The 22,826-nt window shown below is 53.7% G+C and overlaps 1 protein-coding gene across 1 annotated transcript in view; it reads right to left on the bottom strand.

Annotated features, from left to right (window-relative positions):
• ARHGEF10 (Rho guanine nucleotide exchange factor 10) overlaps positions 1 to 21,031 on the bottom strand; it is an 85,134-nt gene extending 64,103 nt beyond the window's left edge. The window contains exons 1-2 of the mRNA XM_081812879.1: positions 20,947 to 21,031; positions 3,516 to 3,585 (exon numbers count right to left, since the gene is read on the bottom strand). Of these exons, the coding sequence (XP_081669005.1) occupies positions 3,516 to 3,552 (37 nt within the window). The 5' untranslated portion in view covers positions 3,553 to 3,585; positions 20,947 to 21,031. The remainder of the gene's footprint in view (positions 1 to 3,515; positions 3,586 to 20,946) is intronic.
• Positions 21,032 to 22,826: the final 1,795 nt, after the last annotated feature.

Here is a 22,826-nt window from a genome sequence, read left to right as displayed (position 1 = left end):
CCCACGAGGGGGGAGACAATGTCTGGTGTGCATTCGTGTGTCCCGGCGTACCACCCAGGCTCCCACCCACGGCCCTCCAGGCAGAGGAGCCCGGCCCCCAACTCAGACCCCGTGCCAGGCTGGCCTTCTGATCAATGCCCCGACAACAATCTTGTCAGCAAGCACAGCACCAGGAATGCAGTCTGACCTGCGACCTCCCTCCTTCTGCAACTGAGTCCCACCTGCCTCGGTCTAGCAGCAAACTGCACTGCTGAGGTCAGCATGCTTCCAAGGAAAAGAGAGTTCACACTGGATCTCTTAGGGGTCAAGAATTTCTTAGTCTCACCCCGAACTGCAACAAAAGCTAAGTCACTACAGGCTACAATGTTACAGTTCCCACTGGGAGGGATGTTCACAGGGTCCTAAGGAGCGGAGAGAGGGAGGGAGGGAGACACTGCCTGCCCACCGCTCCTGGCACACATCGGTCTACACAGCTGACACACAGCCTGGGCTCAGGATGGGCTGGCTCGGGTCGCTCACCCCTCACGGGGACAGGGGCTCCAGGGCTCAGGGACACACTGAGAGCGGGGAGGAAGGCTGTCCCTCCCAGGTCATCCCTTCCTTGAGCAGACAGCCCTCCAGGACAGCTGAAACCCACCAACAGGTTTGAAAGCCATGCCGTGGAGGAACTCAGACACTGAGGGAAAAAGAATAAGGGAATATTTGTTTTTAAGCTCAGAGATAAAGGTGACACATTTTGTCCCTGGGGCCATTAAGACCACATCTATTATAACCTAAAAGCTTAATCCAAGATAAGATGTTTCATTTCTAAAGGAGAGTATTTGTGCCTTCTTTCTTATTATTAGAAAAGAAGAAGAAAAGTGCTTTGCAAAGCTGCAGGGGCAAACAGCTCCCCCAACAAGGGGCTATTCACAGCCGCGTCCTTGTCAGCCTCCTCCTGGCTCTGGATGTCCCTGGGGTGGTGGCTGCCTGTGAACAGCGGTGTCCCCAGAACAATGCCCCCGCTCACAGGCCGCCGCCCCCCACCCTCCGCACACGGCTTCTGTTCCCTGTGCTTTGTCGGAGCCCGACCCGTAGTCAGCAGGGGAAGGCACCCGGCTGTGGGTGCATCCACGTTCCCACGGCAATGGGGCGATGGAGGGCTTCTCCTTCCCTACCACCAGGGCAGTGGGGGGGGGGGATGTAATTTACCTATGAATTCCGGAAAGGCACCAGGACACTGTGGGGTTCGGACCTATCGTGGAACGTCTCCTGATAGGATTCTTAAGGCCCGCGGCACCTTCTCACGGACCCGCCAAGCGCCTGCAGCAGTTGCCACGCTGCCTGGTCCAGACCTCACACAAACCTGCAGGTCAGGGCCGCCGCTCCTGAGGACAGGGGACTGAAGCCCAGGGAGGCCGCCTACCCGCTCACGCCCCATGGGGCCATCACCACGCCCCTGCCCCACAGCCCGGCCCCTGCACGGGCAGAAAATGTCTACGAGAAGTACGAAGAGCAGAGCACCAATCTCAGGGAACAAGGATTGTGTCCACGTGGTGCCGGCAAGACAGACCTGGTCCTTCCTGACCCTTCCCTGCATCCAAGGGCAGCTGTGAGCAGACGCTTTAACGATGGGGAGCTTATAATTAAAGTATCACTGATTCGCCCCAAAGCGACGCCAGGCCGTCGTGCCCATCACAAACGGTCACAAGAGCTAACCGCCTAGACCGTCGTGAGGTGTCAGCACCTCAGTTCTGAACTATGCTGCCCTCTTTTTGTAAACAGTGGCCTTAAATCCACACCAGAGTCACAGGCCACACCGCACATCAGCCCACAGACACGGGGACCTTCTCCACGCTGTAAGGATTGCTGGCCATGTCCCCAGAGCTGCCGGGACCCGTCCCGGCTCCCAGAGGACACCTCCCGGGGAACCAAGAACAGGGGTGCACGGAGGGGACTCCCTCCACCCTCCTGCCGCCCGGGGCCAGCTCCCAGCTGAGAGGGCCTGCGGCCGAGCCTGTGGACAGCCTGACGGGACCAGCTGGGGCCCCACAGCGGCAGGCCTCGCTGGTCGGCCTGCTCGTGACTCTGAGCACACAGAACAAGACAGGTGAGCGTGCGGTGCCGAAGGGGACGGTGTGGGCATGCAGGGAAGATGGGATGCCCTCTGCCCAGCCCCCTGACTACCCTTTTGTCCCAGCTCTGGGGGCCTTCGCCCTCTGAGCCTCGTCCTTCTTCCCCACCTCGGAGGTACAGGTGGCAGATAAAAGACGTCCGGCACGTCCGGCCTGCGCCCACACCTTCGGTGAGGCGCGCTGGGCTCACCAGCTCAGGGTTCATGGGAGGACCCCAGGTGCACACTCCCCACGTGAAGGGAAGGAGAGCAGGGAGCAGTGCTGGTGTCCTTTTCAATGAAAACCGTCAAGGGAAGATCTAGCCTGGAAGAGTCTAAGTGTCACCACCTCACACGTGGGTGAAACGTGCAGCAGGAAGTCACCCAGAGCCCTCCCAACCAGACCCCGCTGGCCGTGGCCCGAGGAGGGGAGCCGGCCTGCCCAAAGGTGCCCCGCAGAAGCCGGCGCGTGGTGGTCTTGCAGCGTGATTCCTGGGGCGCCCTCCAGCATGTCACCCTCACCCCGGGGCTCACGGCCCCTGGAAACTCTGGCTGAAGGCATGCAGGGGCCCCTTTCAACCACGGGGCCAGCTCACCACCGGGCTCTCCTTGGGGTGATCCTTCCGTGCTGACCCAGCGCAAGCAGGAGATGCATCCCTTGGCCTGGGCCCGGACTCCCTCAAGGATCGGCCCTACTGGCAGGCTGCCTTCCTTCTGCTCCAGCTCCAAGCTCAGGGCCCAGAGCGCCACCACCAGCACAAGGAGAAGGAATGGAGAGGCTCTGACCCTGCACAGGTTCCTCCCAGACTCTGAGGCTTTCTGCCCCTCGGGTCCTACAGCCTCCCGGTGAGCAGGGGACACGCGGGTCTGTCCAGGGAAGGCCCGGGTGACGGGAGCCCTGAGCAGGCCGTGCCCTGCGAGCCGGGAGTGATACCACCAGGCCCTTCGATGTGCCACCGTGGTCTCCCCAGCAGCGGCTTAGCTCTGGCCAGGGGACAGGACAGCCCCCCCACCGCTCCTCACGTACAGAGCAGCCAGACAAAGGAGGTCCGCGCTTTCCCTGAGCGAGCCAAGGGCAGAGGGAGGCAGACCTGGAAACTGCCCTACTGTTCCACCCGCCGGCGCCTGGAGCGGCCAAGGAGCCACGTGTAGTCCCTCAAATACGAGGTCCGCCCTTCCTCATCACCAGGTGGGCCCGTGATGGGTCGGGAGGAGGCGGACCTCACAGGTTCCGTGCCGGCGCGTGCCCGTCGGGGGTGCCCAGGCCCCGGCAGGTGGCTCAGCCAGGTCACCCCAAAGTGAGGGTGGGGCGCTGGGTGGGCGGAGGCTCAGAGCTCCACCTCCTCAGGACCTGTGGGCAGCCCCTCCCCTTCTCCCCGAGGGCCCCCCAGGTGGGAAAGGGCCCCCGCAGGACACCTGTTACCTTCGGGAGCGGGGGCGGGCGGCTCTGGCTGGTCCATGGCGCAGCTCCGGAAACCTCACTCCTCGGACCCCTGCAGAAGGAAAGACACCACGGTCACCGCGGGTAGAGGGGCTGCGTCAGCTCCACGGGGCACTCAGCTCCAGTCATGGCGCTCACTGAAGGACCGGCACCCACCCCTCGAAGGCCATCCACTGTCCCCTGAAATCACGCCTCCGTGCACACTCAGTCCTCACGGCCTGACTTCCCAGGGTCGCGGCGGGAGTTCCCTCCACACCCGGGCTCGCTGGCAGACCCCCCCCAGCCCGGCACGATGGTCCAGGGGAGAGAGGAGCCCTAGGTCAGATGGCTGACCCTCTTCAGCTTCGAACGAACAACTCAGTGCCCGGGATCACGGACTGGTTGACGGTCCCTTAAGCCTTCAGTCCCTAAACTCTGGAGTCTAGGCCAGGTCTCTGCACACTTGGCTTTATTTTTTTTTCTTCTCTTTTTTGCACTTTTTGTTTCCCTATGTGCTTTCGGAAGAAAACGAAGTCTGAGAATCAGCGTGAAACCAGCCACGTCATGAGGATGTTCGGCCCGGCTCCCAAGAAGGCCGTCCTGTCCCCAGCTCCCCCGTTCACGAGGGCTTACACCATCGGGCACCTGCCCGCTTCCACCACAACGGCCGGGTGAAAAGCAAACACCCAGGCTCCGAGGCGGCGAGGACAGCAGTGACGACGCCGCGGCCCGCCCACGGCGCGCAGGACAACGCGCTGGAGGAACCAGCAGGCAAGCTCTGGGTCCCTCGCCAACACACCTGCATGCCCCCCCACCCCATGCAGAAGGGATGCTGGTGAGGGCACCGACGGGGGCCGCGTACCACCCCCTGCCCGCGCATCTCCGTGTTGTGCTCCAGGCCTATCCGCTGGCTTCATCCCACCTCACCCCGGTGACACGGTGCCCACACTACTTTCAAAAGGAAGAAACCAAGGCATGGGGGCTTCCAGGAACCCACCCAGGGGGAGACCCAGGACAGACGGACGCACACGCTGGGGCTGCATCCTTGCTCCCTGCTCTCCTGCAGAGGCCACAGGGAGCCCCGGAGCATCCCGCGTCTCTGGGCACAAGTTGCTCAATGGGAGCGCGGGGACAATAGGGGGCCAGCCTCGGCTGCTGCAGGGGTGAAGCATCTGAACGCAGGGGGTCAGGACGGGGCCTGGCACCCTGGGGGCACCCGGTAGGTGGCAGCGGACGCCGGTCCATCTGTCATCTGTGCCACCATGCCCACGCCCAGCCCTCTCCAGAGATTCGCTAGGACAGATGCTCCGTCGGCAGAGTTAACCCTCCTAGAGAATCGCGCGGACCACAGCGGTTACGGGAGGAGACAGCACAGGGGGGAGCCCGTCTCCCTGAGAAGCTGCAGCGGCCTCGGGCTTGCAGTGACCTGGTCCACAGGGAGAGGGACACAGGCACGGAGACCCTGACACCGAACCCCACGCCCACCACTCCACGTCAGCCAGCGAACGTCCGACCAGCGTCCACGGCACTCAAGGCACCGAGCGCGTGGTCTGCAGGGGTCACAGCCTGCGTGGACACACACGCGCTCTGCCTGATCCCCAGCACGGACGCGGGACGGGCCATCTCTTCTGGGGCAGCGGGCAACAGGAGGGACAGGGCACCTGCTGCAGAGACCGTGCAGGCCCCAGAGCTGCACGGAGGGCAGCGCCTTCTCCTGCCACGTCATCTCCCAAGGAACTGAGTCAAAAAGGCTCCAACACTTACGCATCCTACAGGTGAGCTTGCAAACGTGACACGGACACAGGCCAGCAATGACGTGATGCAACGCACATGAGCGCATCCAGGATGCCGGGGGTTCTCGCCGGTGCTGGTCACACAAGGAAACGCCCGGCTGGCCCCCACCCTGGATCCGGCCCCTCCTGGCCGGTGCGCCCAGACCCCACGGGCACTGCGGGGAACAGGAAAGAGGCGACATATCCGCAGGAAGAGGGGACAATGGATTCCAAAGTCGCGAGAGGAAGTGAGGAAAGAAGGGAAACAGGTATTTTTAGCCACCCAAGAGGTGAGGGGTACAGACACCCTGCACTTTGAGCTGCGTGGACAACATCCCCGAGAAACAGAGCCCTGGGGAGCCAGAGGGGTCCTCAGGCTTTCGGGCAAAGCAAAGCTTTCTACTGGGTCTGATCTCAGCACAGATTCTGCTCGTGCGTGAGGCCGGCTGGAGGCACGGCCACAAAAAGTCATCCTTCCTGTCGGGGGACAAGTTGGTGGCGTTTGTGCCTGGGGCTGCTCCAGGAGGAGCTAGGGCGCAGCCGTCGGACGCTGCGTCTCCTCTCCCCTCCCACTGTTCACTCGTCTCCAACACTCTCTTTCTAAACCACAGAGTCCAAGTTTCATGAGTGCTAATTGTACTTAAAATGCGGAAGAACAGAGTCCAGCTGGGCGCGCCTTCTCCCACTGACGACTCGGGCATTGTGCTGCTGAGGGCCCACCCCGCAGAAGGTGCACGGCTCACGCTCAGGGCCCCTGCGCGCCTGACCGGCCTCTGGCGCCGCGCTCTGTGTTTGGGATCACCCATGAGGGCCCAGCAGATCACAGCACACTCTGGGACGGTTTTCTCCCAAACTCAGCGTCCACAGGAAGCCGTGCTCCTGAGGACCCTTTCCAGGTGGCCAACCCGAAAACACGCGATTCTGCTTCCGGATTTCAGAGGCCTGCGTGCACTCCCCCGACAGCCTGCTTGGCGCCACGGACGTGACCTGCACCCCTGGGCCCTTCAGGCCACACCGAAAACCCTGCTTCCCCTGCAGCCAAGCGGGTGCCGAACCCACGTCTGCACACCATCGTTTGGTGGAGCCTGACCCTTGGCGCCCTCCCCGGGGACCCTCTGAGCGGGGCTGCAGCCCGCTCTGCCCAAGACTGACCTCGGGACAGGGGACGAGACTCGCTTACACACACTGTCCTCCGGCGGACGGCAGCATGACATAATTCCAGTCTGGACTGTGTTACTGCGGTCACTTTCCAATTTAAGCATCCTAATGAAAGATTGCACTGGGCACCCAGGTCGCGGTTTTAAACAAAAAGATGATGCGTTCCGTCAGAGCAGCGGTCCAGGGGCGAGCCCTGCGGGACGATTTCGTGGGACATGTCCAGAGGCTGGGTGGCTCCACGTCACAAGATAGTTTCCAAGGCCGGGGCAGCCACTCAACACCCCAGATCGCTTTTCGTGCTTTTTGCCGCATCACAGAAACAGACCTGGACCTTTGCTCCCACAGCATTTCTTTGCATCTGCCCCATCTGTGGAGATGGGCAAGGTGAGCACCCAGGGCACGTGTGCAGCAGGATGCTGAGGCTCAGGAGGACAGATGCTTCTCGCACCCGTGGCCACAGCAACGCTCAGAGTTCTGGAAGCTGAGGACGGCAGGACACTCACCACCAAGGTCCCTTCCACTGAGAAGCAGCAGAAAGAAAAGCAGCAGAGGGCTGGCGGCCTGGACTCTGGGGACACCCTGCTCTCCTGACCTCTCCCAGATGGACGAGGCTCTGCAGATGGTGCCTCCACATCCTCAGCTGTGCAACCCACCTGCAGGGGAACCAGCTCCAGGGCTGCTGGGGGTGAGATGACCCTGTCCCTGAGGTGGGGGCAGTGCCCTGGAGAGACGTGCTCACCACACAGCAGGCTCAGTTCTGCGGAGGGCACAGCGTCTCATGCACTGTGGGCACCAGCTGGCTCCCGAACATCCACTCCATCAGTCTCCCCACAATTTGGGTTGCACAAAGACGGGTGGCAGGCGGCTGGGCCTGCGCCCGGCCCAGATCCATCTGAGCCCACCACCACTGATTGTGCGAGAACCAGAGGACCCACCACAGCGTGTCAGAGGCACGCAGCACCCAGCCTCCCAGCCAAAGGGGCTGGCTCAGCATCAGCATGGAAACTGGCTGGAGCAGGGGGCCTCAGGGGCCTCATGCGTAAGGGGAGAGGACCCCAAGGACAGAGCCCGGGGACAAGGGGACAGGGAGCTGGGTGCTGAGCAATCAGCGTGAGCCAGGAAAGCCCGAGTGCCCGCAGCAGGTGCAGTCCGTTTGGGACTGCCTCAGATGGAAGTCACATCAGTAAGGCTCTCCCTCAACAGAGACCATGAAGGGACAAGGAAAAGCACACAAGATCTTGCTGAAATGGCACCGTCTAAGTTTAATCAAATTCCACGGCAGACCAAACGCGCCAACCTCCTGCACAGAACGCCTTCAGTTAAGGTAACGCTGACAAAAGCAAGAAAGAGAAGGAAAGAGAATCTTCCCGCCCGCTTGCAGGGAACTCAGCTGTCTGGGACTTCTAGCCTGTGATCATCTGGATTTTACCAGTGGGGACACCGCGAGGCATCGTCATTACGGCTGCACAGGGCTGACGCCAATCCCGAGATCTCTTCCCCTCCTTCACTCACTGGCCCCAGAACACAAAAAATTAGAAGAGAAGCAAATTTATTCTGTGTTAGTGGCTACTAGAAAACCTCTGGCCAGTAGCGGCTAAGCAGCTCTTTCCCAAACAGCCCACGACCAGGGAATCAGGGTGAGGCCCCCTGAGGACACGCTCCAGCCAGTGGCTTGGCCGCTGCATCCCATCTGCTGTGCCCAGCTCTCCGCCCCACACCTCCCTGCAGCCACATGGACCAAGTCTCTTGGGCGCCCCGCCTCCTGCACTCCCCCGCTGCCCCGCAAACTCTCATCCCGGGTCCTCTCTCTGCCCTCCCTCCCACGGCTGCATTCCTGCTGCCGGGCCCGCTTCTGGACCCAGCCACAAGGAAAGGACGCATCTTTTCCGGGGAAGCCTGTCCCTGTGGACACGGACAATACCCAGCCTCAATGAAACACAACCTCACCACAAACAAATCCTGACAGGGACAGCCCCAACTCGTGGCCTGAGGAGACAGAACCCTGGGGCGTCCTGGGATGGAAGAGAATGACTGGGTGGGGACCGCAGGCTGGAGGAGCAGAGCAGAGACAGCCCGGACGGTGTCTGACTGAAAGTCTCAAGAAATGGAGCCTCAGCTCACAAGAGAGGGAAGCCATGGATAGGTGGGGGCTGAGATGCTTCCCCTACCCGCACTCTCTCCAGGCCCTCCCTCCCCGCTGCCTGGCCCCTGCAGCTCACCACGCTATGTACCCCCCAGTGCTTCTGCACCCCTGCCTCCTTGCCCCCACTCAGGGCTCTGCACCCCTGCCTCCTTCCCCCCCACTCAGGGCTCTGCACCCCTGCCTCCTTCCCCCCACCAGGATCTCGGCACCCCTCCCCCTTCCTCCCCCTCGGGGCCTCTGCACTGACTGAGAGGAATTCGTCCGTATGTCCACCTTCTTGTTTATTGCTCTGTTCTCTACCCCTCGCCAACCTACAGTCAGGATGGGCCCCATCACTTTCTTCTAGAGAGAGGAGAGAGAAGGAGCAGTGCCCCTCTCCACCCCTCCCACGGTGCCCACCCCATAGGGAGTAGTGTGGCTCGGGATGGGGCACCACCACGTGGCCTTTCCAGACAGGGCTCCCTGTAAAGGATGCAGGCTGCTACATGCTGGTTCCAAAGAAGGCAGGCACGTAACCTCTGACTAATGCCTGAGGCATACTCCGCACATTTGCAGAGCCGAAAAAAACATACACCTAATTATTTAGGGCTGCTAATAAGAACAAAACCCAGAAAGTGGTTCATTTTCAACAAAGCTTTGTGAGGAGGAGGGAGGAAGGAAGAAGCAGGGAAGGGAGGGGGAGGGGAGGAAAAAGGTGGGGAGAGGAGGAAGGAAGGGGAGGGAGAGGGAGGAGAAGAGGGGGCAGGGGTCAGCTGCTGGGGGCAGCAGGTGCTCCTGATTGGTCCTAATGTGGGCAGCTAGAGAGCGAGGTGGAGAGGCCCCAGGACCCTGTAGACCTGAACCCTCCCCTGCTGCCCCTCCTGCCCTCACGTCTCCTTGGGGCACACTGCCTCCTTCCCCTTCCGCTCACTCCTACTGGCCTCCTCTTCCATCTCTTAAATACCCAATAAATACCCAAACTACGGAAGGAGCTGGACAGACTGCTTGCTGTCTCAGTCTGGGATGCGGGGTGGGCAGGGGTGGGCCCCCAGGACTGGGGTCCACACCGGCTCTGCCAGGACCCGTGACAGGGCTATCCTCCTACCCTCTGAGGATCAGTTTACCAAGAGGAAACTACAGAGGGCAAAGGCTTCACCACCAAACAGCACAACCCCGGGAAAGCTCCTGAGAGGCCCGCCCACACTGAATGCACACACATGGGTCATCCAAGTCGGGACAATCCAGAGTTTTCTCTAAACCTCAAAATCACCTGGACAAAATTACACTTGCTTCGTGTAACCCCAACTTACCGGGGAGTAAGTTAACTCTCTTTAAAAGACAATGTTTTCCAGCTATGTTTTCATTAAACATGACGCTCATAAAACAAATAGCAGAAAGTTACTCCTGGAGGGGAAGAAAAGCTCCACTTGCCTCTGCTCCTAGTGAAGACATTCTGTGCCCCCCGCCCCACCCCCGCGCAGCCTACCAGTATATGCGCCTCTCTCTCCGATTAGTTCTGGGGCTGGTCCCCCTCCTCAGCCTGCTCAGGCCTCCCTGTCATCCCCCACACCACGCTGTGCCCGATCCCAGGACAGGGACGGAGCACCCCAGGAAAGGGTCAGCTCAGGACGTGACCCACAGTAAAACCCCAAGTCCCTCCCCTACGACCCACGTGCCCAGAGATTTCCTGCAGAACGTGAATTCCAACTGTAAAAACCATCCTCACAGACAAGGACACCAGGAATCAGACGGAAGTCTCTGAGGAGGACCCTGGGGGCCAGAGTCCTTCCCCTGGCTCCCCGCAGGGAAACCACCGTGCCAGGGCGCAAGACCTGCACATGGGGAGGGGCCGGCCCTGCGCTCCCATTCCCGCAGCAAGGTGCTATTTACAGGAAGCGTAATGAGGCGCTCCCACAGAGAAGAAGGGGCACCGTGCGAATGTGTTATTCCATCAGTCAGATCCAGAATAAGTCCAATCACTCCAGAGCACAGCGAGCCACTCTCCTTAAACACCAGGGGGCAGCAGTTCAGCCTGGGGTGGGGGGCCGCCCCACCTGCTCCCTCCCCCCAAGACAGGACCCCTGACCCCGGGGTGCTGGGGCTGCCCACACACCCAACACTGGCTGGAGCCACACTGTGGACCGGGGAAGAGGAAGAGGAGGGTATCCAGATGGCACAGACTCTCTGCCCACATAGCAGGCCTATGGCAGGGACGCAGAAATAGAGCCACCTGAGACTCTGCGAGGCTAGCAGTAGCCCAGAGCTGGGGAGAAGAGAGTGCGTCCCAGAAGAAGACTGAGAGGAGGAAGGCCCCAGGACAGAAGGAGAGGCAGCTCACCTGCCATGGGGACCTGCAGCCCCGTCCAGGGCAGGGCCTCATCCTGAGCTCAGACGGGCTCCACGGAGGTGTCTGATCAGGGGACTGATGTGGTCAGAGCACCAGGGAGGAGGGCCAGTCAGGTGGAGGGCAACACTCAGGAGGCCACGAGGCAAGAGCAGAGGCTCATGAACATGAAGATGATGGTAACTGGGAGACTAAAGACTCCTTAACCTGCAGCCCTCCAAAGTGGTGGGCATTTTCTCCTTGAGCACCACTACGTCTTAAGGTAGAGTACGCATGACAGATGGTCCAGACAGAAAATAAGGAAACATTGGCCTTAAGTGGCACATTAGACAAGATGGACTTAACACACAACATTCACCTGAAAAGCAGAACACACATACTTCTCAAGTGCACATGGCGCATTCTCCAGGACAAAGCACAGACTGGGTGACAAAACAAGTTTCAATAATTTAAGAAGACTGAAATTATATCAAGCGCCTCTTCCAAACACATTGGTATGCAACTAGAAATCAAGCACAAGAAAATGGGAAAAAACACAAATATGTGGAGATTAAACAATATCCTATTGAACCACCAATGAGTCAAAGAAGAAATCCAAAGAAAATCAGAAAAAATACCTTGAGACAAATGAAAATGGAAACATTACACCCCCAAAACCTATGGGATGCAGGAAAAACAGCTCTAAGAGAGAAGTTTGTAGCAACAAATGTCTACATTAAGAAACAAGAAAAATCTCCAATGAACAACCCAATTTTATACCTCAAGGAACTAGAAAATGAAGAACTAAGCCCAAAGTTAGCAGAAGGAAGGAAATAACAAAGATCAGAGTGGGGGGAAATAAAGACAAAAAGACAATAGAAAACATCAATGAAATGAAGAGCTGTTTTTTTGAAAAGATAAAATTCAAAAACCTTTCACTAGACCTAGTAAGGAAAGAAGAGAAAAGCCTCAAATAACCACAAGTACAAGAGGAGCAATTACAACGGACACCACAGAAATACAAAGGATCGTAAGAAGCTAGCATGAACAATTATAAGCCAACAAATTGTTCAAACTACAAGAAATGGAAAATTCCCTCAAACCTACAAAGACTGAATCACGAAGAAACAGAAAATCTGAACAGACCAATTACTAGTAAGGAGATTGAGTCAATAATCAAAAACCTCCAGGCCAGACAACTTCACTGATGAGATCTACCAAACATTAAAATTAGAATACCAATACTTCTCAAACTCTTCAAGAAAAAAATGAAGAATGGGAAACACTTTCAAATGCATTTTAGGAGGCCAGCACTACCCTAATACTAAAACAAGACAAAGACAATACAATGAAGGAAAATTACAGGCCAATAGCCCTGATAAAGATGGAAAAATACTCAACCAATGGGGCGCCTGGGTGGCTCAGTCGTTAAGCATCTGCCTACGGCTCAGGTCATGATCCCAGGGTCCTGGGATCGAGTCCCGCATCAGGCTCCCTGCTCCGCAGGAAGCCTGCTTCTCCCTCTCCCACTCCCCCTGCTTGTGTTCCTGCTCTCACTGTCTCTCTCTGTCAAATAAATAAATAAAATCTTGAAAAAAAAAAATCCTCAACCAAAGAGTGGCAAACCAAAATGAGCACAACGTTAAAAGGATCAAACACCATGATCAAGTGGGATTTATTCCAGGGATGCAAGGATCACTCAACATCTGCAAATCAGTCAATTAGACATCATATTAACGAAAAGGATAAAAATCATACGATTATTACAACCAGTGCAGAAAAACCATTTGAAAAAATTCAACATCCAGTTATGACTTATAAAAAAAACTCAACAAGTGGGTCTAGAGGGAATGTCCTTCAACATAATAAAGGGCCTACATGGCAAGTCCACAGCTCACATCATCCTCAATGAAAAGCTGAAAGATTCTCCTCTAAGATGAGGAACAAGACAAGGATGTCCTCTCACCACTTTTATTCAACAGAGTGCTGGAAGCCCTAGTCTCAGCAATTAGGCAAGAAAAGAAATAAAAGGCAACTAAATTGGTAAGGAAGAAGCAAAACCATCTCTATCTGCAGAAAACATGACACTACCTACAGAAAACACTAAAGACTCCACCAAAAAATGGCTAAAACTAATTCAGTAAAGTTGCAGAATACAAAATCAATATACGAAAATCTGTTGCATTTCTATTCATAACAAATTATCAGAAAAATTAAGAAAATCCCATTTACAACCACATCAAAAAAAAAAAAAATCTAGGAATAATTTAACCAAGGAGGTTAAAAACCTATACAATGAAATCTCTAAGACACTGATGAAAGAAATTGGAAGAGATACAAATAAATAAAAAGATATTCCATGTTCATGGATTGGAAGAGTATTGTTAAAATGTCCACGTGACCCAGAGCTAACTACAGATTCAATCCAATTCCTATTAAAATTCCAGTGGTATTTTTCACAACAATAAAACAACCCTAAAATTTGTAGGGAACCACAAAGACCCCAAATAGCCAAAGAAACCTCAAGAGAGAAGAACAAAGCTGGAGGCATCACACTTCCTGACATCAAACTACATTGCAAAGCTACGGTATTCAGTAAAACTGTTTGGTAGTAGGATAAAAGCAGACACACAGAACAGAAGGGAGAGCTCAGAAATAAACCCACACTTGTTCACCTAATTTACAACAAAGGAACCAAGAGTGCAGACAGGACAGTCTCTTCCGTGAATAGTGTTGGGAAAACTGAACAGATACGAGCAGTGCGAAAGAAAGAAACTGAACCATTACATCACAACATACACAAAAATTAACTTGAAATGGATTAGAGACGTTAACATAAGCTCTAAAACTATAAACACCTAGAAGAAAACACAGTAAGCTCCCTGACATCAGTTTTGGTGATGACTTCCTGAATTTGGCACCAAAAACAAAGGCAACAACACCACATAAATTAAATAAGTAATTAATTAATCAATCAATTAAGGAGGACTATTTCAAACTAAAAAGCTTCCACACAGCGAAAGAAACCATCAGCAAAATAAAAAGGCAACCTACCAAATGGGAGAAAATATTTGTAAATCATGTTATCACATAAAGGGTTAATATTCAAAATATATAAAGAATTCGTGTAACAGTAGCCAAAAAACAACCTAATTAAAAAATGGGAAGAGGATCTGAATAGACAGCTTTCCAAAGAAAACATACAGGTGGCCAAACGGTACGTGAAAACGTGCTCCACATCACTGACCATCAGGGAAATGCAAATCAAAACCACAATGAGAGACCACCTCACACCTGTTATAATGGCTAATATCAAAAAGATAAGAGGTAACAAGTGCTGACCAAGATGCGGAGAAAGAGGACCCCTCCTACACTGTTGGTGGGAATGCAGGCTGGTGCAGCCACTCTGGAAAACAGTATGGAGGTTCCTCAAAAAACAAAAACTAGAAGTACCATATGATCCAGCAATCCCACTTCTAGGTATTTACCCTAAATAACAAAAACACTACCTTGAAGGGACATCTGCACCCCCATGTTCACTGCAGCATTACTCCCAATAGCCAGTGTGTGTAAACAACCAACGTGTCCACTGATGGATGAATGGAAAAAGAAAATACAGTGTAATACACATGCAGTGGAATACTATTCTGCCGTAAAAAGAGAAATTCTTCTACTTGCAACAACGTGGATGGACCTGACAGCTAACTGAAATAAGAAAGACAAATTCCATATGATCTCATTTTATGTGGAATAAAAATGAGCTCCTAAGTACAAAGAACAGATTGGCAGCCGCCAGGGGCAGGGGCGGGGGCTGGGCAAAATGAGCGAAGGGTGTGAGAGATCCAAAATTCCACAGATACAACAGGTAAGTTACGGAACGTTCTGTGCAGCACAGAGACTAAAGCTCACCCTGCGGGATGGGGTACAGGTTCCCCCGCTATTTGAAAGTACAGAGTTCCTAGGAAACCGTTCACAGCAGGAATGGTGTAAACCAAAGGAGGAATTACCATTCATTTATACAGAAAAATTAGTGAGCGTGCTCAGACTCCAAAAATGACTTCTCTTTGGCTTTCTTAGGCCTCGGGACACAACTTCCTAATGGATGCCCAAAATAAATGGAGATAAAGCACAACAGATGCTCACAGACACAATTCAAAACACTGGGGCTGGATGCGAAGAGTGGTTCCCAGGAAGGAGCTGGATGGGGTGCAGACTGCCTCTGCAGTGGCTCCCTGCAAAACAGATGCTGAACGCGATGCTCACTTTTCGACTTTTTTCATAGGAGGGAAATCCTCTTAGGTTTCTTCCTGTTACTGAAGCCGGGTAATGACGTAGATCTTTTAAAAAAGCCAAGTGTCTTACCTTGAACTTTTAAAAAGTGGGGAATACTTGTACTTGAAAGCTGCTGAGGGAGTAGATGTTAAATGTTCTCCAGGACACAAACATCAGCAGATCCACCATGAAAGGCACCTTCCTCAGCATGGGGAACACAGACGACCTCCTACCCCCAGAAACCTCCTCCTTCCCCTCGCTCAGGTCAGGACAACCAACTACAGCTGGGAGTTACCCCAGTTCCTCCTTTCTCCCATGCCCAATACCTAACCCATCAGCAAATCCCGTGAGCTCCATCTTCAATACGTACCCAGAATAGGACTAACCACTCCTTCCAAGGCCAGCTGTCTGGTCCACACTGGAGCCCATCTCTTACCTGAGTTCCTGGAAAAGCTTCATCATGGACCTCCCTTGCACATCCTCAACCTCTGTCATCTGTTCTCAACACTGTAGCCAGGATGGCCCAGTGAAACAGGGTCCCATGGGGTCACAGCCCTGCAATGGCTGTCTCCCTCTGTCCCCTCCCTGAGGTCATGTCCTAGGCTGTCTCCTGTGGCCACAGGGCCTTCTTGCTGCTCCTGGACATACCTGGTATGCTTCTGCCCCGGGGCCTTTGCACATGCTTTCCCTTCCGTTTAGAATGTTCTTGACTTGGTATCACTCACCTTCTTTAGATCTTGACTCAAGTATCACCTTCCTAGTGAAGACCCACCTGGCTCCTATGTGAATAGCAAGCACCACCCTTACCTCCCCTTCAGCACCCCAACCCTGTCTCCTGCTCTGTATTCATCTCGGCAGGGCAGAACCGGAGGCCTACACTGATGGTTTCACCACTGACTCCCTCCGATTTCCTGGTCCAAAGCCCTGGGGAAAAGGTGCTCCAGGGCTCTTGCACAGCCAGGGTGCTGGGACAAGGGGGTCCACCTACTGCACCCTGAACTCCATCAGGAAAATGAGCCATATGAGGAATCCACCTGCCCATGCAACCTGAAACCAGACACCTTCCTCATTTACAGGTGAGCACACACACTTCCTCTCCTTGCCCGAGGCGCTCATCTCAGAAAGCTGAGCAGAGACCCATCCCAGGGTCCAAATCTCCCTCTGGCCAAGGTCCTGGGAAACAGACATCTCTCCTCCCTGCACCAACCGCCTGTGATTGAAGTCCAGAATCCTCCTGTGGTCAGAGTGTTGAATCTGGCCCTCTTTCCTGTGACGTCATCACAAACCAGGCTGTGCTGCACAGTTTTCAGGAAGGAGCCTGCAGCAGGGTCAGCAGGCCGCCCAGGCTCGGCCTCAGTCTCGCACCTCAGGCCCCACGCAGAACTAGACCTTCATGGAGTCTGGTGTCTCATGTGGCCTCAGATCCAAATAGAGGAGCTGAGATTTCAGTTCCCAATGAAAAGTGACCTCTTGCACACAGCACAGGTACATGAAGAGAGGATTTCTCAGGGGTTTGGCTCTGGAAGAAGTGCTTCTGCCAGCTGAAATCACAGAACCCACGCAGAGGACATTCGCAGCAGCTCCTCCCAGGGAGCAGGCAGCACGCCGCGCGTGATCCACTCCGCTTCCCACCAACCACCCTGCTGAGCCACGGGCTCGAGAACCCAACGTGAAGCAACGGTCTTATCACATCTGCCGCAGGAGGGCTGGCCGGGCAGGGAGCCCAGTCCCTGTCCTTGGGAGGGAGCAAGCAACAGCCCACAACCTCTCGGCTGTCTGATCCAACTGGCCCTGCCAGGCTCAGACCTGCTCACACGGTGAGTAAAAAGATGCAGTGAATTCTTTCCACTCCAGCTCAACGCTTCTCAGAGAGAAGCAAACTCCGGCCTCAGAAATGTGCCCATCGTTAGCTCTGGAATTCCCTGGATTGTGTCTACACTGATCCACACAGGTGTCCCATCCAGACCACTCTACAAAGGCCCTAGGGTTTCAAGCCACGTCCAAGCTGTCCTTAGAATGGCAGGAACTGGCCCGATTAGGCACACCAGCCAAGTGATTCCATGTGCTGGAAACTCGGACAGCATCCTCGCTGAACACCAACGCTTCAAAGTCCGAGCTTCAAACTTCACTCACTGGGCACTGAGCACCATGTCAGCATCAACACTGCTCTTTCAATTCACTTGTCTCCCATTCCTTAAAATCAGAAACCAAGTTCCAGTCACCACTCCATTTTCCCTTCAGAGAAATAAGGCATATGATAGAATAAAACACTACGTGTGCACAACACACTTCTAATCAAAATATAATTCCTTGCTCTTTCTCATATGGGCAGCCCTACATTACCCATACGAATGAGAGGTGCCACGAGTTCAGTCATTATATATATATTTGACCTTGTGTTTTTCTTTTTGATATTTGTGTCTTGAAATCAATGTCTATATTGTTCTCTTAAAATAATAATAATAATAATGATGATGATGATGATGATGTGGTCACATAAGGGTCTGGATCTCCAAAGCCACACAACATGGCTCTGGTCCAGATAAGGATGAAGACACAACCTCAGCCCAGGAAGCGAAGCCCACACCCTCAGGGATCCCGACATGCCTCACAGGTGAAGAGTTCCTTTGCTACATGGAGTTGTCCGAGTATGCAGGCACCCTTCACCATTCCTTCTGTTATCTTCATAAAATCCCCAGTTCAAGTCCCAAGTGATCACTGGGTCAAGCTTCCAGAGCCCAGGATGGGCCACCAGGTAAGCTGCCCCCTACGCCGGGGAAGGCTAACACGGGGCTCGATTTTCTATGGGAGCACGATGAGCCACTCCCCGAGCTCCTAAAGAACCTACACTCCTCCATGTGTCCCTCTCACAAAGGGCACCGCACCCTGTATCAGCTCTGAGGCTGTGTTTACTTTAAAACATAATTCCTAATGTCGGAATGTGGTTCATGGAAGAGGAAAACATGAACACCCACAAAGGATTCTTTTAATATTTCAAAAGATCGTTTTCCCATTGTTTAATTAAAATAGGAAATAACCCAGAGATACCCCTTCCCCTAGCAGGTCCGATTCACTGCGGTGACTTAAAGAAGAGCAGGAAATAAAAGAAACAGATGTTCTGATGATCCATCATTTCCATCATCTAAATTTTGCAACTTCACCCACATGCAAAGAAAGAAGCACGAAGAAGCGTCTCAGCCTGGCTACTCCGAGGAGTCTGAACTGGAGTGACAGGGACAGACGATGAGGTGGTGTGTTTTGGGTGAGGCTGGTGGCACAGAAGAAGGTGCTCGGCCAGCTATCCAACTGTGCCTCACCTGTCCTCAGCCAGGAACCTGCTCACAGCCCTCACCTGTCACAGCTCTCACATGGGAGACCCACTGCCACCCCTGGAGCTCGGCCTGCCCACACCCTCCTGCAGAATGCACTCAGCTATCCTCCGGGACCCCTTCCAGCTTTACCCAGACCTGAACTCCCCTGTCTACTGCAGAGCTCCAGGATTCCCCCTCTTCTTCCAAAATGACACTGGCCCAAGGCTTTCATGGGAAAGGTAGAAGGCTACCTAAGGAATGGTTCACACCTATTTTCCTCTTCTGTCGTATTTCTCTCCACTTATCTTCCTACCTGGGCAAACTGTAAGTAACAGACCAATGGAACATAAACATGCTCTGAGATCTGAATCTTTCATCACAGCCTTCTGAGGACTGCTTGTGCAATAAAATACCATATCCTATGACAGGGGGGTTTAAAACTATTATTTACAGAATAATACAGCCTAAATCACCTCATTTTTAGTTGCTCTTCCTTAGGCAGAACAGTTTCTATATAAAGTCATAAATATTACTTTCCAACAATTTCATTAAGGAGTAAACGGAAGATCTGTGGGATAACCTGACTCACCCAGGGTCAGGCAAGCAGTTCCAGAACTCAACCCAGGGCTCCTGACACCAAGCCCCTTGAAGCCACCAGCATGCCTCTATCCAGAATTCCCAAAGACTCTCCTCCTGACTTCACCACAAAAGAAACTACAGAGAAAATACAGCACCTCAAAATATCAAGATGATACATACAGTAAAATTAAAAAGTCAAGCTCAACTTTTTAAGGTAAAAGGCTATCCTGATTATATCTGAATTTTCATCTACGCTAATTGTAACTCTTTTGATGAACAGACTCCTCAATCAGGAAAGAGAATCTTAGACAAATGACATCACCAAAGTCTGTATCTCATGACAAAAAGACACGATACACCTAACCCTAGATGTGAGCCACGAAATCATATCCTCGGGCCAATCAAATAAATGCTGTTAGATTAAGGAGCAAATTATATTTTAAAAACACAGAGTAATTCTCATCTTCCCTTTCTAATAAAAGTGATTTCCTAGGAAACAGATGTTCAAAATACATTTTGTAAGCAATAAAAGAACAGAGAAAATGTTATCCCCTGCAATATTCTACCTGCAGGGAAACTAAGTAACTCTTGCACCAAATCCAGAATGCTGACAGCTACTTAAGTCTTTGTGACTCAACTAGAGAAAAGAGAACAGCCCATGAGGTTTTGGGTTAATGAGAAGTTTTACCTCTAGCAAAAGTGAGTCACAGACATGAATAGTACATTACATCAAATATATCTGCTGTTTTTTCCTGAACATTGATGCCCTGTGACAAGCTGAATCATTTACTCAAGTGTTTATGTTCAAAACTTCAGGTCTCACAGAAAAGTGTGGCCAGCTGGGAATAAGTAAGCACCTCCTGACCTGTGGCCTGCACACCTGCTTCAGTTTCTGGGTGAAGGGGAAACATATTTTTTAAGTAGCAATTACCTTCATCCCAAAGTAGGCCAATGACTTTGTCTTTATAGGAAAAGGGAAATTACTCTTCCAAATAAACACCTCAGCTCCTCATTTCTCATGCAACTTGAGTGGGGTCTGGTTTACTCCAGCCTCCAGGCCCCCACCTGGAGGACCCTACTGCACTATCCTGACAGCCTAACACCACCATCCCTGGGGACACGGGGCACAATGTTGAAGTTGGGGGGTGCTGCTCACGGGCTTGTTACTGCCACACCTCGTGAATGGGAGCGGGGAACACCTGCTGAACTTGGGGGTGCTGCTCATGGTCTGTTACCTGCACTGTGTACCAGGAGCAGTAGGGGACACCCTGAAGTTGGGGTGCTGCTCAGGGGCCCATTACCTGCACTGTCTGTGCCAGGGGACAGGGGGTACCCCACTGAAGCTGGGAGGCTGCCTGTGGTCCTTTACCCGCACCGTCTGTGCCCAAGGGCACAAGGGACACACTTCTAAAGCTGGGGAGCTGCACGCGGGCCGTTACCTGCGCAGCTGGTGCTCAGAGGAGCTAAGAGGACACCCCACTGAAGCTGGGGGCGACGCTGGGTCCGTTATCTGCACTGTTCCTGGGAAACAAGGGACTCCCCGAGCTGTCTGCGCCCCGACCCGCAAATCTCAGGCGGCGGGCATCCCAGAATCCACAGATCGGCGGGACTGAGCGAGTTCGGGAGCATTCGGCAAAAGAAGACTTTCAAAGGAAAAAAAAAAAAAAAAAAAACTCGTCCGAAGCCCCGCGATTAACTCGCTGGACTCGCCCTTCAAGGACCCCCGCTTCCACCCCCGGGCCCGCAACCTCCCCACCGCAACCCTAGCCTCCCCAACACTCATGCCCCCACCCGGACCCCCCGCTCCGGCCCCTCGGCCCGCACCGTCCCCCCGCGATCCCCACCTCCCGGCCCGAACTCACCCCTCAAGAACCCCGGCCCGCCAGCCCGCACTCACCCAGCCGGGACCCCCGCCCGCCGTCCCTCTGAGCGCCCCTCACCCCGCCCCGCTTCTGCCGCCAGGGGATGCGCCCCGGCCCCGCCCACAGGGAGGCAGCTCCACCCCCACGCCCTGAATGGTCGGATCAGACGGTGCCAGGAGCTCATTGGGTTCCGCGCCTGCCCGTCCTCGGCCTCGCTCCACCCTCACGCCCGCGCATTCCTGCGGGGCCACGTGGCCGCCCGCGGCCCTTCCTAAGCCCAACGCCCCGCCTGGCTGCGCACGCGTGGGCGGGGGTGGGGGGCAGAGCCCTCCAGACACCCTGCCCTTCCCCGCAAACCCTCCGGCTTGCACGCGTGGGCGGGGTCGTGCGCAGGACGCCCCCCCCCCCCCAGACTCCTGGCCCTTCCTGCTGACCCTCGGGCTGTGCACGTGTGGGCGGGGTCGTAGGCAGGGACCCCCTCCCCCCAGCCCGGCCCTTCTCGCGGACCCTGGGGCTGTGCACATGTGGGAGGTTTCGGTGGGCGAGACCCCCCCCCAGGCACGCGCCCTTCCCCGAGGACGCCCAGGCTCGCACACGTGGGTGGGGGTCGGTAGGCAGGACCCCCCCAGACACCCGCCCTGTCCCGTGGACCCCTGGGGCTGCAGACCACCCCCAGAGCACTGCCCCATCCCTTCGGGAGCTAGGCCTGCCAGCAGGGGCGGTCCTGGCTCTGCAGAAGGTCAGCTGCTCAGACCCGCCAAGGCTTGGGCGTTAGCATAGGCAAGGATGTCACACATTTCGCAGGCAATTTTAAGAGCCTAAAGTAGTGCTCTAAGAAGGAAGAGCCTCACCTTCTGGTTTCACCCTTGGAATGGCTAAGTGCTTCTTAGGCTCTCAAAGCATCCTTATACTGTGAGTCTATTTGTGGTTGAAGATACACGCATATGCTTGGGTCTGCACCCGAGGGTCCAGCATGAACAAGACCGTCGTCCTCTGTGCTGTTGTTAACCAGCAGCATTTATTTTATAATTTAAAAAGAAAATGGATTATTGTTATAATTACTACTGAAAGGATGGAATTTGGGACAAAAGTATCTTAAACAAGAATACAAAGAAACCACAATGACACCTACAGAATGTTACCTGGTTACAGGTAACAGAGGTGTTCACAGACACTGGACTCCTCCCCTTCTCCTACCCAAATCTCTGAGTCATAGAAGTAATTTAAAGTCAGAATTTTAGAACTGCCAGACACCTTAGAGATCTCTGGCCCCATTCGCTGGGCTTCTAGAATAAAACAAAGTAGCTAATTGTCACAGTTATTTTAAACATTATGTACCCCTAAAGCTCAGGTGTTCTGTATAAGGTCTTTCCCTGCAAATTTTGACTGATGTAAATCATAGTCATAATATGTAAAGACTACAGGGGTTGGGAAGTAAATAATAGTAGGTAAGGGAATGTTTTAGCAGTATTTATTGTTAGCATTTGCTCATTTTGTGGAACAGGCTGAGCTATTTTTATAAATACTATTTTAGACCTGTCTTTACTGCACACTGTGAAGATACCGACGGCTGAATCAATGACAAAATATATTTCCTTCCAGTGACTTTAATATCAGAAAAATATTAGAATGTCTCTATTCCTAGGGGTTTTTTTTAGTACCTTACTCAAAGGTCTTCCACCGAGATAATTATCTTAATGGCCATGATGGACAGAGGTAAAAAGGCCAGCTGAATTAGTTTGCCACACACTTGTTACATTTCCAGATCAGGAAGACCTGAGGTAAGAGGAAAATAGTACCATGTGTAGAATAAACAAGGGATTTGGAGTCCATTTGGGGATCCTACTTTGGTTTCTGACCCTAATAAAATCCTGTGTGACTTACACAGTCTCTAACCATCTAAAAATGTGACTAA

This window comes from Leptonychotes weddellii, chromosome 2 (assembly GCF_054177405.1).
Source record: "Leptonychotes weddellii isolate Sample4059 chromosome 2, ASM5417740v2, whole genome shotgun sequence".
In the NCBI taxonomy this organism is placed as follows: Eukaryota; Metazoa; Chordata; class Mammalia; order Carnivora; family Phocidae; genus Leptonychotes; species Leptonychotes weddellii.
This window is presented reverse-complemented; position numbering and strand designations above follow the sequence as displayed.